General features: G+C 37.1%; 2 protein-coding genes across 2 annotated transcripts in view; one reads left to right on the top strand and one right to left on the bottom strand.

The window, feature by feature from the left end:
- Positions 1 to 7119, top strand: part of LOC127442394 (retinal-specific phospholipid-transporting ATPase ABCA4-like) — a 62101-nt gene extending 54982 nt beyond the window's left edge. The window contains exons 47-52 of the mRNA XM_051700385.1: positions 271 to 412; positions 584 to 718; positions 799 to 902; positions 3274 to 3366; positions 3531 to 3780; positions 5563 to 7119. Coding sequence (XP_051556345.1) covers positions 271 to 412; positions 584 to 718; positions 799 to 902; positions 3274 to 3366; positions 3531 to 3780; positions 5563 to 5691 — 853 coding nt within the window. The 3' untranslated portion in view covers positions 5692 to 7119. The remainder of the gene's footprint in view (positions 1 to 270; positions 413 to 583; positions 719 to 798; positions 903 to 3273; positions 3367 to 3530; positions 3781 to 5562) is intronic.
- A 72-nt stretch (positions 7120 to 7191) lies between these two features.
- Positions 7192 to 14345, bottom strand: LOC127442698 (very-long-chain enoyl-CoA reductase-like). Its single transcript, XM_051700895.1, has 12 exons — positions 14181 to 14345; positions 13959 to 14010; positions 13763 to 13807; positions 11735 to 11838; positions 11506 to 11621; positions 11261 to 11366; positions 9404 to 9476; positions 9285 to 9328; positions 9136 to 9193; positions 7673 to 7761; positions 7439 to 7484; positions 7192 to 7334 (listed from the first exon to the last, which is right to left on the bottom strand). Exons 1-12 carry the CDS (start codon positions 14343 to 14345, stop codon positions 7207 to 7209), a joined length of 1026 nt encoding a protein of 341 aa, XP_051556855.1. The 3' UTR covers positions 7192 to 7206.
- Positions 14346 to 16154: the final 1809 nt, after the last annotated feature.

Here is a 16154-nt window from a genome sequence, read left to right as displayed (position 1 = left end):
TCCGCATATTTGACTTGGCACAGGTTTTACGCTGGTTGCCCTTCCTGATGCAACCATTAACGATAATACTGATAAAAGTACTGATAAAAGTACTTTATAATATTTAATGCTTTGACATATTCAATGTATTTTTTTTATTCTATTTTTTTATTATCTCTGTCTTGTTGTTGTTTTGTTTGTGCACTGGAAGACAAATTCCTTGTATGTGTAAGCATACTTGGCAATAAAGCTCATTCTGATTCTTTACACATAATCAATGCTTTTCCTCAGTATTCTCACCAACATCCTGGATGTGCACCAGAACATGGGCTACTGTCCTCAGTTTGATGCCATAGATGAGCTGCTGACGGGGAGAGAGCACCTCTATCTGTATGCTCGCCTCCGCGGTATCCCCGAGTCTGAGATCGGCAGAGTGAGTCTCACAGCTGAACCCCTCGTGTTTTAGTCAGACTAAATGATAAATGACTGCTTAGGAAAATAACAAATTCCACACAAGACAGCTTGCTTGTCATAATGACTCATATTGAGGCTCAGCGTGGTTATAATTCATGCCATAATGAGTATGACTGTATGTTTTCTGTAGGTGGCAGAGTGGGGTATTCAGAAGCTGGGTCTTTCTGAATATGCAGACCGTTGCGCTGGTACCTACAGCGGGGGCAACAAGAGGAAGCTATCTACTGCTATTGCCATGATTGGCTGTCCTCCTCTGGTGCTCCTGGTATGATTTTCCTCAACATTCTCTTGCATTGTGCAAAAATGAAAAATCAATTGGTCTAATTCAAGCATGTGACTGTGCAGGATGAGCCCACTACAGGCATGGACCCTCACTCTCGACGATTCTTGTGGACCGCCATTGTGAGTATCATCCATGATGGGAGAGCAGTCGTTTTAACATCTCACAGGTAAGACCAGCACTTACATTTGATGATAAAACCATTTTTGGTTAGTGGTGATTTTTAGTGTACTGTATGTATGAAGTTAGTTCCCCTCTAGTACAACCACATTAACCATGCATATATTCCACTACATTTGACAACCAGAAGGTGTCACAACATATTTAGCTTAATTTTGAACAGTATATCTATTGTATTTTAATGCAGAACCTACAAAAGTGTTTTGTTTTGCTTGAAAAATGCTTGTGGTATCTTTATTTACAATAATTGCCACTTTGTTATCTTTAACCTCCTGAGACCCGAGCATGAATGCTGAGTGCATTTTCCATTTTCCTTTTTAATTTGTAACTAGTGGCACCTAATAAACAAGCAAAGAAATAATGTTTTCTACAGCAAATAGTTTTCCTAAACATTTATGTCCACATATGTGTACAGAGGGACTAAGTTTTGACATTGTAAATAATACCAAGCTATAGGAAGTCAGATTTGTTTTAATCAAATTGGTTATTATGTTTGCAGGAGTGTTGGTTATTCATGTTTTTGAGACGTTAGAGACATTACATTCAAAATAACTTTTTAACTTTTGTGGGAATAATGTCCCACAATACACGTATGTGGAATTCATGTTTACCATCGTGCTGACATGCGAGAAATAAATTAATTTCTTAAAGCGGCATTTCAAATGAAATTAAAGATGCTACTCTTTACACCCAAACAGGTTTCAATGAAAAAACGTAAACAGATTTCTTACCAGAGGCACTTTTGTTGGCTCTGCGCCCGTAGAAACGCTTCACGGAAATTGACTGCATGCTGTTGTGTCACGTGACTCAGTGCATCAGAAGTTTAACCCTTAAATGACAGTCTAAAGCAGCGCTACTCAACACGCGGCCTGCGGGCTGCATGCGGCCCTTGAGATATTTTTTGTGGCCCACATTATGATGACATCATCAAAAAATATATTTATCAATATCAAATGTGTATGATTTGTGAGGTGCGCATTTTCAAGAATATTTACGGTAATTTTCTGTATCCCTGAATCACTGAACAGTTAGAGTGTGAAAAAAAACAACAACAAAAAAAAAAACAACTGCCAAGAATGTAACGAATGAATTAAACAACAAAGAATATATAGTATAGTTGATGTTACATGAGAGCGGTGGTCAGAATGCGCACAGTCGCGCACTTGTGCGCTCTGTCATTCAAACATGCACGTGCTCGAGAGTTACTGATCACAGTGACGAATCTGTTTCAAACCCGTTTGAATAGCTCAATATATATGTATGATCATCATGATAACAGTAATAACAGAAAAAGTAATAGTTTATCCTACAATAACAGCGTTGAGACGTAAATAATCATGTAATTGATTATTCATGAACTGCATAGCTTCACAGCAAAACACTAAAGAGGGTGAACAAATCCTAATGATTTGTCACTGGAGCAGTTGGAGTAAGTACAGAAAATGTATCTCTTGTTTTTGAATGTATCTCAAATTTGTGTGATGCTGAACACTCTTTATCTATTGGTTGACAATGTCTTCCTTGGAAAATTAACCATGGTTTTATTATAGTAACCACAATTTAACCATGGTATTTGTAGTTAAACCATAGTAACCACTAAATTAACTATGGTTACTACAGTCATTGTTACTACAATATTACTATAGTAAAACCATGGTTATTGTATGAATGCAATATTACTGTAGTAAAACAATGGTTAATAGTATCAAAACCATGATCCCTGCCCCCCCAAAAAAACATTAATACAGTTATGGTTACTACACCATTACTATAGTAAATCCATGGTTTCTGCCAAAATACCATGGTTATTACAGTCATGGTAACTACAATATTACTTTGGAAAACCATATTTAATTATTTTGTAAAAACTGATCATATCTGTTTTCCATATTGCAATGAATGTAGTGAAAAAGTGGCTCTTTGAAAAATTTAAATTAAACCATGAGAAAATGAAACTGTTACACCTCTACTTTATATTTCATACTTTAAAAATGAACTCCTACTATAAAATCCTTACCATAAAATGAATAAATAAATCTTATATAGGCTATAAGAATTACTAAAATTAAGAGTGCGGCCCTCAAGGCTTTAGGGGTCCTACTTTGCAGCCCCTGAGCTTTCCAAAGTTGAGTAGCCCTGGTCTAGTGTTGTGAACAGTATTCAGTCAGTTTAAATTAATTTTAATGATGCATTGTGTATAGCAAAGCCAAAATACAATGTACACACATGTGTTCGCAGGGTCGCACGAGGACAAGGCAATGAAATTCATACATTTTAAGTGTGACTTAAATGTTCATGATAATTTGAGGCTTACCTCTATATTTTCTATAACAAAGTTGTGGTTTTATCCCCAATAATAGCATGGAAGAGTGTGAGGCCCTTTGTACTCGCTTGGCCATCATGGTCAATGGGACGTTTAAGTGTTTGGGCACAATCCAGCATCTGAAATACAAGTGAGTATGTAATATGTCTTGAAAAGTCCTTTTATAAGTCAAGGATACAGTTGCCGTATTACCATAAATCAGCTTGCATGTTCTTCCAGCCTCTCACAGATAAACTGGTTATCCATCAAATAGTGCATGCCTGTTTGTACATGTATTTTGCATAATGTGGACAGGTTTGGTGGTGGCTATGTTGTCACATTGAAGATCAAAGCTCCAAAAGCAGGCCTGTCTCCTGACCTGGTTCCTGCTGAGTCCTTCATGGAAAGAAGTTTCCCAGGATGTGTGCAGAGAGAGAAACACTACAACACTTTGCAATATGAAATTGCCGCTGCCTCACTAGCGCGAGTCTTCCAGCTAGTGATGGCCAACAAAGAGAGGCTGGATATTGAAGACTATTCTGTGTCTCAGACCACATTAGACCAGGTAACTTGAAAAATATAAAATAATGTTCTCACTAAGTCCTATCCAGGATCAATGCGATAAAGCGTTGAACAATAAATGTCAATCTGAGTTTTTATTCGAACTAGACACAACCTAAAGACTGTTTCCTATGCAACACAATAGGGTCTTCCTCAAGAGGGCGCTTACCAGCTAAAAAAGCCAAATCTTCCATTGGCCCACATTCAAATCATGGGACATTTTTTTTTTCTAATAGAAGAAATTAGTATGCCAAGAATGAGTAGTTCATCCCAAAATGACAATTCTGTCATCATTTACTCACTCTCATATTGTTCCAAACCCATATGACATAAAGTTGGAGTATAAAGACATTTGGAAATGAAATGCAGTGGCAATAAAAAGTATGTGAACCCTTTTGAATTAGCTACATTAATTGGTCATAAAATGTGATCTCATCAAAGTCACAGGTATAGACAAACACAGTGTGCTTCAGCTAACAACACACAAACAATTATAATCTTTCATGTCATTATTGAACACATCCCATTAAACATTTACAGTGCTGTGGAAAAAGTAAGTGAACCCTTGGATTTAATAACTTGTCAATCCTCCTTTGACATCAATAACCTCAACCAAGCATTTCTGGTAGCAGTGGATTAGACCTGTAACGTTCAGAAGGAATTTTAAGCCATTCTTCCTTACATGACTGCTTCAGCTCAGCCATATTCTTTGGATATCTGGTGTGAACGGCTCTCTTGAGGTCATTCCACAGCATCTCTATTTAAGGTCTGGGTTCTGACTGGGCCACTACAAAAGGTGGATTTTCTTTTTTTAAGACATTCTGTAGTGTATTTTCTTCAATGTTTAGGGTCATTGTCCTGCTGCATCACCCAACTTCTGCTGAGCTACAGCTGGCACACAGCGACCCTGACATTATCCTGTAGGATATCTTGATAAACTCAGGAATTAATTTTTTTCTTCCATTGTGGTGTCCTGCTATGGACACTATGCCTGTTATGTTTTTTTGTATATTCCGACTCATGAACTGAGATGTTAACCAGTTCCAATGTTTCCTTCAAGCTTTTAGCTGTCACTCTCTTTTTTTCTTTTTTCCCTCATTTAGCATTCTGCAAAGTGCCCTTTGACTCATCTTGGCTGGATGGCCACTCCTAGGGAGAGTAGCCACAGTACTAAATCGTCTCCATTTATAGAAATTTGACTTACTGTGGACAGATGAATATCAAAGCTCTTCGCGATAACTTTGTAACCCTTTCCAGCTTTATGCAAAGAAAAAATACTTGATCGTAGGTCTTCTGAGATCTCTTTTTTGCGAAGCTTAGTTTATGTCAGCAGATACTTTTGTGAATAGCAAACTCAAAATGTTTGAGTGCTTTTTGTAAGTCAAAGTAGCTCTAACCCACACCTTCATTTCATTAATTGGATGACAGGTTTGCCAAATCCTGACTCTAAATAGCTTTTGTTGACGTCATTAGCCTAGGGGTTCACATACTTTTTCCAACCTACACTGTGAATTTTTGAATGATGTATTCAAGATGTACAAGAACAATAATATTAATAATTTGTGTGTTATTAGTTCAGACATATTGTGTTTGTTCTTTATTGAAACTTAGATGAAGATCAAACCAGATTTGAAGACAAATTTATATATAAATGCAATTCATTCCAAAGGGTTCACATAATTTCTTTCCACTGTATTGGTCTAAATTCCCATGTTGTGATTGAATTTGATTGGCTCAGCAGGTGCAGTTGACAGGACTAACAGCTAATGTTTCCACTGCCTTACAGGTGTTTGTGAATTTTGCCAAGCAGCAGTCAGCTGAGGATGGTAATGTCCCCCCTCCTCGCAGAGCATCAGGGCCAAAGCGAGATAAAAAGGTCTCACCGCTACGAAAAGTCATGAAAAAAAGCAGATAAAATAAGCTCAAATGCTGCAAAAAGACTGTGATAAATTAACTCACGGCTAACATCATATAATACCATATTGTTTATAAAGCTTTCTAAAGCCTTTTATACAAGTATTTGTACATAAAACTTACTGTATCTCATTTCGGTTCCAAAATGTCATAGATATTATAAATATTTTTGACCTCTCCATGACCTCTTTTGACCTTCATTGACATTGAGTGATGATACAAACACCTTGGTTGCTTTTAGTTTTTTTTTTTCCTAAACTATGTAGTGTGTTTAAATGTTTATACGTTTGTAAATATCAGTGTTGCCATTTTTCTTTTTTGTACAAATCTTGTTTTATGTTATAGACTCAAAGTCCATCTGCTAAAGCTGTGCCTGTGTATTTGCCAATGCACGCACACTCACTGAAACTCTTGAATGTAATTTTAACATACAACTTTGATAGTGTTAACATTTTGAAAAATTTAAACATTAATAGCACACTGTGCCCAAAATCCATTTGAAAACTGGATTCGGAACATACAAAATAAGGAGTAGAATCAGTTCAGTGTTGGGGTACTGTAGCATTTCTTTAAAGTAATGTGTCATATTTTTGCGTTACTTCAAAAAAAGTAATTAATTAAATGATAGTTACATTTACTTTTGTTTTGTCAAGGTCAGCTTGCTTGGACTATCTTTTCAGGAACTGTAGTGCTATGCTCGGCTTGCAGGTGTTTTTTGTTTTTTGCTGTGGACTGCAGTGTCTGTCCACCTGACATAGTCACTTCAGTAGGCCTAACATGCAGTAATACAACGAATACATTCATTTGGCTAATAAACACTATTCTGTTAGAAAATAATTATTATAAGTTGTTTTACCTTGTCTTGAAAATATTGAAAATATTGTCTTGACATTTAGAAATTGAAAATCAATTTTCTGAAAGCAAAATATTCCTGGAAACATTTTCATCTGCAAAATGTTTTAATGGAATAGGAAAAAGAACAGTCAACATCAATAAAACATGAATGCACTGTGCACGGTGTTCTCAAAAGTGGTAAACTGCAATTGTTACCTTAAGGAGCTATTTTTATCTAATCTAACTCTTAAAATTAGTTTTGTTGGTCTAACCAAATGTGTTCTTTTTCATTCATATGTGTTAAAAAATGTGTACTAGATGGTCGTAAGACCTTCACAATCATGAACATCAAATATCAAGCAAATGTTTAAGATTGCAAGACACGTACTGTACTCCATCTGGACATAAAACTTTTTAAATAGAAGTTACTAAGTACTTTGTCTTAGCTTCCCCAACCTTGCAGTACAGCTTCTATCCTCAGTATTCAACTCTTCATAATTATTGTAATTACTAGTAATAACCATTTCACACTTCAGAGAAAACATCACACAAAAAGAGTTGTGTCTGAAAGAAGATTACCAGGCCTGGCAGAGAAAAAAATTATATAAGCCTTATTTAGCTGATGTTTGGTTAGGCATCCAATGGCAAAAGTGCATGTAGTTTCATCCTCTGTTCAATAGCTCTACAGAAAGAGTGGAATGATGGCCGTTCTCAGTTCTGGATAGCCTTTGACCTCCTGCGTATAGGTTTTATGCTTTGTCCGAGCCCATATAGTCATCTGAACGAAACCCAAAAATGTGAAAACTCCAACTGTGGAGATAAGACTAACTGTTGTTATCATGCAGGTGCAGCAGATATCAAAATATACAGTATGTGTGTGCAGAATTTACTGTGTATGAAGGAACACTGTGTACCTGGAACACACTGTGTCATGACTGTGAAGCTCAGCCACGATCCCACCTGGAAATAAAGTACAGGTTGCCATTTTTACATTACTGCATGTAAAGCAGCCAAATATTCCACAAGAATGCTTCCAGAAACTTGAGATATAGCTGCTCTCCATAGGTGTGGACACAACCCAAGTTGTTCCAAATGTTTAACTTATTGCTTTTTGACATGAAACAAGTTACTTTGTAAACTCAGCAAACCTCATATGTGTAGTTTGGGCAGGACACGAAAAAAAAGAGCCAAGTGAAGGGATTATTTGTGGGATAAGGGATCTCTGTTGGCCTGGACCCTGTGAATAGTTCAGAGAAATGTGAGGTTATGCAGTAGTGGAAATATCTGTACTGGGGTAATCCCATGTCAACTCAGAGGTCCTTGGCTCAAACTTTTTTTTTATTTTTTACTGGTGGAAGATAAACATAAATGATGATGAAAGCCAAAATAAAATTTCATGGATCAAAATTTACTGAGTAACCCATTTATTTTGTAGAGTGAGGTTAAAATGACAATTTTCGCCTACGATTTTGGAGCAAAGGTGGCAGCAACATTATTCTTACACAGAGATGGGTAAGTCTATTACTAAATCTGTTGACTTCAGCACCCTTATTGCAATATATGCCAATGGTGGATTCCAAAAATGGGAAAACACTATTTTGTGTTGTTTTTTCAAAGTTGGATTGCCTATAACTCCAGAAGTATTAATGATATCTTAATATTCTTTTAAATTCTTGTTCAGAACAAACATTCCTTTTTGTATCTTCTTTCTTAAGGCCCTACAGCATATGGTTAAATCCCAGTTTCATACTCCGTGACCCACATTTGGTTTTCGACCATTGAAATTATGTAAAATTTACTCATTGAGTCACATTTAGAGCCCCATATCTTTGGGATTTATCTATACAGAGCTTTAAAAAAAGAAGACACAGAAAGAAAAGTTTGTTCTGAACCAGAATCTAAAAGCATATTAAGATACATTTAATACTTCTGGAGTTATGGGCAATCCAACTTTGGAAAAACAACACAATAAAGTGTTTTCCCCCTATTTTTGGATGCACAGCACTAGCATATAATGCAACAATGTGTGCTGAAGTCAAGAGTTTTTAGTACTCAATCTACCTATCGGTGTAAAATTTAAATAATGATGCTGTCACCTTTCTAAGGCTATTTTTTAACCTGTAGTTTTGCTCTAAAATCATAAGTGAAAATGGTCATTTTTAACCCCCCTCTACAAAACAATTAAATAGTCACTAAATATTGATCCATGGTATTTAATACTTTGGCTTTCATCATCATTTATGTTTATCTTTCTTCAGAAAAGTTAACAAAAAAATTTCAGCCAGGGAAGTTTCTGAAATTTGGTTGATTTGACATTGAATAATCCTACTTTAATTTAGCTGGACACTGTTTAAGTAACTGAAGAATTAACAGTTTAGGCATCAGATAGAATGCATAGACGTTGAACCAGGTATTCATTTGATTGAGAGAATTTCACATAGAAAGCCAGCACACACCGACACATTCATTTGTCAAAGAAACAAAGCATGCAACAATTGTGTTTCATAAAAATGGTAATTAATCACAATCCCTGGGATTAATTGTCTCATTTTTTATCTATTTCAATTACACCCACACATAGACAGGAGAGATTAAAGCTATTAGAACTCACCATTACAGCTTATTCGATTCAGAATCAGGTGAACTGAGAGGTTTCCAATCTCGCAAACCTGAATAAAATGGGGGCAAACAAAGAGATGAGGACACAGAAAAAGAGCCATATAAAATAAAAAGTGATTGGTTATTGTTTGGCATACATACCAAAAACATTGCAAGTGCACAGTAGATTTGGAGTCTCCCATAGGCTGACAAAATAGTCATTTGTTAAAATGAGAAAAAGCAATCATATTCTTGTAATGTGTTAAATAATTAGCACTTACTTGGTGGTGTATAGAGTGGATGGTTGATGTAATACGCCTGCCATGCTGCAAACCCCCAGTAGTACAAACAGAGCTAAAGAATGAAATTTTTAATTTATGTAAGGATCATGGCTCATATAACATGCTTATAGTACAGTAACTGCAAAATAATAATTCATTCATTTTCTCAAGAACTGGTTAAAGGGAAAGTTCACCCAAAAATAAAAATTCTCTCATCATTTACTCACCCTCCTGCCATCACAGATGTGTTTGAATTTCTCTCTTCTGCAGAACACAAGCAAAGATTTTTAGATGAATATCTCAGCTCTGTAGGTCCATATAATGCAAGTGAATGGTGGCCAGACCTTTCAAGCTCTAAAAATCACAGAAAGGCAGCATAAAAGTAATCCATACCACTCCAGTGGTTAAATCCATATTTTCAGAAGCAATATGATAGGTGCAGAAACAGTCCTTTTTTACTATGAATCTCCACTTTCACATTCTGAAAGTGAAAGAGAAAGTGGAGATCTATAGTAAAAAAGGATTTAAATATTGACGTCACCCAAAGTGATTGCATCACTTCAGAAGACATACAGTATATTTTAAACCTGCTGATGCTCATTGACCCCACCCATGGGTTTGACTTTACTTTGCTTAAATGAGTTCACATTTATTATATAGTGTGCTGTTCAAAATTTTTCATAATGTTGACAAATTATACATATGCGGGCATGCACATCAACAGGAGTCACTGGACAACCACTGGAGTCATATGGATTACTTTTATACTCCCTTTATGTGATTTTTAGAGCTTGAAAGGTCTGGCCACCATTCACTTGCATTATATGGACCTACAGAGCTGAAATGTTCTTCTAAAAATCTTTGTGTTCTTCAGAAGGAAGAAAGTCATACACATCTTAGATGGCATGAGGGCGAGTATATGATGAGAGAATTTTCATTTTTGAGTAAACTATCCCTTTTAGACTTAAAGGCAAAACTACCTAAGTCTATGCCAAACCATTCTATATTTTAAAACTTGATTTATAGAACCCATGCAACTGTCTGGAGCATGTTTTTTCCCCATGTGTTGATATATTTCCTGTTGAAACAGGAAGTTTGGGCGGGACATATCGAAGGGCTCGTGATCCATGAACTGGTTGCAGGTGATACTGGGGTATTTTAGAGAGCATTTGATTGGACAACAATCTGTGTAGTGCAACATGAGTCATCAATATTTTTGGTCTCTTTTCCAGAAAAGAAATATTTTGCAGGTACACAGTAAATCCACTAAAAGCTCATCTTTGTCAACTTTGTACACCAGCATATAGATGGCCAATAGCTAATAGATGTAGAATACAAGCCACAAAACTGCTGGGATTTTTAAAGGAAAATTCCAGCTTCAATACAGGTTTGGCTCAATCAAAAGCATGTGGCATAATGTCGATTACCACAAAATAAATTGACTCGTCCCTCCTTTTATTAAAAAAATAAAAAATAAAATAAATATATTTCAGTGAGGCACAAATGCTGTCAATTGAGTTTAAGTTGTACTGAACCTGGAATATTCCTTTAAGCTCCCTTATTTGCATGCTTAATCGACAACAGGTGCTATGCTTTCCAAAGTGTCATTGTCATCTTGCCTGTCCCGGCACATTTGATAATGAAAAGGATATTTGGCTTCTTTCCATTAAACTTCCACTTGCTGCTTTAAAATATGCCCTAGTATATAATTCAGCTCACTCTGAAAGCATATGACCTATTGTCGGTCTTATCTTAGCTCTTAAAAACAGAAAGGGGCATATTAAATATATAGTATAATAAGAAAAAAAAAATCTGACAATTATTATTTATGAAAAAGAAAATAAGAGATAAACATACCAGCATGATGGTCCGTAAAGGTAAAGTTCCGTCTGAAAAGCGGTGGATAAAAATAGTTTCTCCAATCCTCTTAATGTAATGGAGAGAGTGGCACCAGCAAGCTAACCTACATCACGAGAGTAAAATATAAACCACCTGTAAACTGTTTGCCAATGGTTTCATGTCTTCTTAATTTAGAATTATTTTTATAATGGTCATACATACATTTCAGCTCATTTGAATAAAATTTTTAACTCTGAACTTACTTGACAACTTTAAATGGACTTCGGGTATATTCATACTCATGACTGTAGATGTATGGAATACGACAGTAGAACAGTAGATAAATGAAAAGTGGCCCAAGACACTCTGCTAGAAATACCTAAAATTAGCCACAAAACCCATTTTCAAGTTGATCATGTTAATACATACATTATCATCATATGTGTATGAATTGTCAGAATTTGTAATTGAGCATGTATCAGATTGCTTTACCATAGTCCATCCTAACTGTGGGCCGAGGTCGTGGAAGAACATAGTTGCGGTTGTCCCTACCGGTAGATCTTCCAGTACATCATCATCCTTGAGGGCCTTACCCTCTGAGAATGAATCAAGTCTGTTAGAGCTATAATTACCTCATAATAGTTTCATATTGTTTTTTTAATTTTTTTTATTTTTATCTCATCTAGTTAATATTATTTAAATTGATATTTTGTATATTTCAATGAGACATTTTTAAGTAACTTAATTTTTTTCCATTTTAGGATCATATGACAATAATACACATGAAGTGCATACCCATTAATTGCTGAATAAGAAAGGGATAGTCCTAGGCAGTTTTTTTTTATTTATTTTGAAAAAATAAAATAAAAATGACAGTTTGACAAACTATTACACTTCGGACTCTATTTTTGAGAGTGTGCAAAGCACAGCGCTATGTCCGTTTGCAACGTCTTATCTAATTTTCTGTAGAGTGCTAAGTGTCATTTTCGTGCCGACGCAAAGTGCAATTGGGCATGGGTGGGAGTGTTTGTGCTTTTTGTAGGTGTATGCGCACAAACTGTGAGTGTATTATATGTAAATGAAGTGGCGCAAAGCAAAATTTGCTATTTTCCGGAGAAATAGATAATTGCACTAAGACATTTCAAAAGCACGTATGATCTCAGTGCAAATTTTAACACAGTTCCTGCATTTGCAGTTTGTAGATTCCACCAGCAGATGGAAATAAAGCTAATGTCCAAACTCTGAAAATATAGTGGAACATCAAATTAGCTCCATGAGGATCACTGCTGTAGCCATTTTATGAAGCAAATATTTATGAGATTTGTGTTAAACTATTTTTAGGTCGTGGTTTATTTTTTAATTATTATTATTATTATTATTATTATTATTATTATTATTTATATTTACAGTTGTATTTATGATCTAATTTACTGTATATTGGTATTTTTCCACCTGTTGTCTTAGAGTGATTATTAAGTCACTGCAAAAGGGGCCAGTGGTAGAAGTTGGAGGGAGAAAAATGCTTAGATTTGTAATTATTTTCTTAAAGTGTACTTTGAACATTTTGTTTGATGTGCAATTTGAATTTAGAAATATTTTTGGTTACATTTTTTCATGTTCCATTAAATGAATGTATGTTTTCAAAATAAACCAAAGTGAAGTGGGTTTTGATATAGTCACTGTTAATACTAGCCATGATTTGTGTGCCAGTAGATAAAAATTATTTATAATACTTACATTAATGTAATCAAAATCCTGACAAGAAAAACATTTTTCACTGCATATAAAAAGGAGCGTGTCACTGTCAAAGAAATATGCCTGAACGCAAGTCCATATTTCTATTCTTCTAATTCAATGCATACAGTCCATTTACACTACCAACTTATGAATGTGCTGTTTTTGTTTATATTGCTGGTGCTTGACAGGGAATGGACTATATAATAGGATGCAGATGGTGCTGGAGAAGAACCTTAGAATAAAACTGCACCCACCCAGCTCATTAGCGCTTTGTGCACGCAATTTCGCCAAACACACTTGCTCCTAGACTTAGCGCATACTTGCGCTCTTAAATTAGGGCCTAAAATGTAATCCTAATGGCCTCCCTAATGGAAACGTATTATAAATAAGGTTTTAGACCACCATTACGAAGTCATTAACAATACTATAACTAAAGAAATTCACCTCAGTTAAAATGCATTGCAAAAATATCACTGTTTTGTAACGAAATTTTGACAGCCTTTCTTCTATAGCTGCAGTTTTCTCAGACTGTTGCCCTGCCTGGTGTGAAATGATGCCTGATATTCTGGCAGGAGAAGTGCAGACACACACATATGGGCCACAGCTGTTCCAGATCTAAGATTGCAATAGCATCTGGCTAATGTGTAAGGCTTTAATATTTTACTTTTTGTGTGTGTGTTTTACCCTCTCCTTTGAAGTTTTGGTCAATGTATTTTCTAGCTTTGAAAAGACTTTAACATGTTATTTTAAATACTTAGGATAAAAAATAAATAAAAGGTTTACCAGGATGCAGCTTCAACGCCTGTCTTGATGGATAAAACTTGGGGTCTGAAGGAATTACAACAATAAATTAATTATAATATTTTATTATAGCTTATTCATATACCCAGATTGCACAAATGTAAGCTTAGTGTATTTAGTGAATCAGCACACAATTTAGCCTTTGATATACGTAGTACAAAGCCAAAAGTTCACTTACAAATCCTGTGCAACAGCGTCTTAATCTCTGCAATGGTTGCATTGGGTTCCACCTAAGACAAAGAGTCCAAGAACTGTTTTCAGCTGTGACTCCCATAATTATTTTCACATGAGACACTTCAGTCCCTACAGTTTTAGCAGACTCAAATATCATAGTGATATAATAATCAGCTATAAACTTTGTGGCCAAATGCAAACACTTTTAGTTGACAAGCTGACGCACCTTATCCAGGTAGCAGAGTTGTGCCTTGTTCTTGGGATCCAGTATCTCCACCTCAAAGAAAACATAATTCTTATCCTTCGTGGGCCCAGCTTTCAAGCCATGATCACACCTGGCCTTTATGAATTGGGCTACGGTGAAGAGATCCCTTAACTCCAGACATTGCATGATGCCCTGTTTTTGGTGGTTAACCCTGTTTTTGGTGGTTGGTGTACTGATGCCAGGGGGGTGAAGTTGTCAGACCCTTACAGCCACGTGGTTAGAGATGGCATGCTCATAATGACCTCACTAGCATATCGAGTTTAGTATCATAACCGGCGTTTTTTGTTGACATGGTACGCCAAACTATCTCAAGTTACCATATTTTGGGCTTTTTCATACAAGGTCATTCCAGGGTATATTTGTGTAAAAAAAAAAAAAAAACTGGTTAGCTCACTGACCTACTTTTTACATTTACAGAATACAGGCCTGGTACATTATCCTTTGCTATTTCAAGTATTTGTAAACTATGTCTGCAGACAAATGTGGCTCATATAGGCAACATACAGTTTAGGCACATGCACATAGATGCACACCCTTGCAAACACGTGAGGGCCATGTTTTGGATTTTGATATGCAGGCTGGTCTAAATTTGTCTCTGACAGTGGGGTGATTGATTGGCTATGCTGCAGCCTGGTGCACCGGCCTCTGAAACTCCATAACTCTGTCAACTGTCAAATCATCAAGTGATTTGATTTTATTCCTTTTGGTAAGAGGATATGGCCCCCCACTGAGCTTTAAACATATCCTGAGCAGCCTTTCATTGATATTCTTGCTTGATTATAATCGTTAAAGGGGAAGAGTGCAATTTTTGCGCCACTAGCGTCTCAAATCGGATTTGCAGAAATAACAACTGTTCCCTATCTGTCAATCACTCGACGCTGTGTCGATGTAGTGACACTAGGGGTCACTCTTGGGAGCCCCAAACACCTCTTTTTTGAAAAAAGGCCAATGAGAATTGGCGAGTGGAATTTGCATATGGGTATAAAAGGAGCTGGTATACAACCACTCATTCAGATTTTCTCTTCGGAGCCGAGCGGTTGTATTCAGTGCACTGAATTAAATTCCCTCCAAAGACGCACCTCAAAACTACTGGATTTATAGTGCATTTCAGCGGCTTCTCACGCCTCTGGGTGCTTCGGCAGAGCGAAAATAAGAGAATATATTCTAAAAGAGTATATTTTCATTCACAAAAAGAGCGGCACACACGGAACGTCTTTTTAAAGATGCCTTTCCGTTTGTGTGTTATTCCTGGTTGCGGTCGCTGCTCAACGATTGGTTCCTGGGCTCAGGGTGCCGCCCATGGACACGCCCCGCCCCCATTCCTTTCTTCCCGGAAGTGCATGAGGAGCTGACAAGATCGTGGATGGCACCTTTTACTGCCCGGTCCCAGTCTTTCAGCTCCCCCGCTCTCACTACCCTCGATGGTGGAGCGGCCAGGGGGTATTCGGTGATCCCCCAGGTGGATAAGGCACTCGCGGTGCACTTGTGTCCGCAGAGCGCCGCCACCTAGCGCGGGTGTCCGAAGCTCCCATCCAGGGACTGTAGGTTTATGTCGTCCCTGACGACTGTGGCCTGCACTGCGAGTACTGAACCGGGCATTGCACAGACTCCCGTCCAAGATGCTGATGCAAAAACGCACTCTAACGAGCGTCCGGCATCAAGATTGGTTCACGGTGGTAGACCTGAAGGACACGTACTTCCACGTCTCGGTCTTACCTCGACACAGACCCTTCCTGCGGTTTGCCTTCGAAGGCCAGGTGTACTAGTACAAGGTCCTCCCCTTCGGCCTGTCCTTGTCCCCTCACGTCTTCACGAAGGTCGCAGAGGCAGCCCTTGCAGTAAGGGAAGTGGGCATCCGCATCTTCAACTATCTCGACGACTGGCTAATCCTAGCTCACTCCTGAGAGTTGCTGTGTGCACACAGGGACCTCGTGC

The sequence above is a fragment of the Myxocyprinus asiaticus genome, chromosome 6, assembly GCF_019703515.2.
Source record: "Myxocyprinus asiaticus isolate MX2 ecotype Aquarium Trade chromosome 6, UBuf_Myxa_2, whole genome shotgun sequence".
Classification (NCBI taxonomy): Eukaryota; Metazoa; Chordata; class Actinopteri; order Cypriniformes; family Catostomidae; genus Myxocyprinus; species Myxocyprinus asiaticus.
Note: the sequence above shows the minus strand (reverse complement) of the source record. Positions and strands in the feature narration are given on the sequence as shown.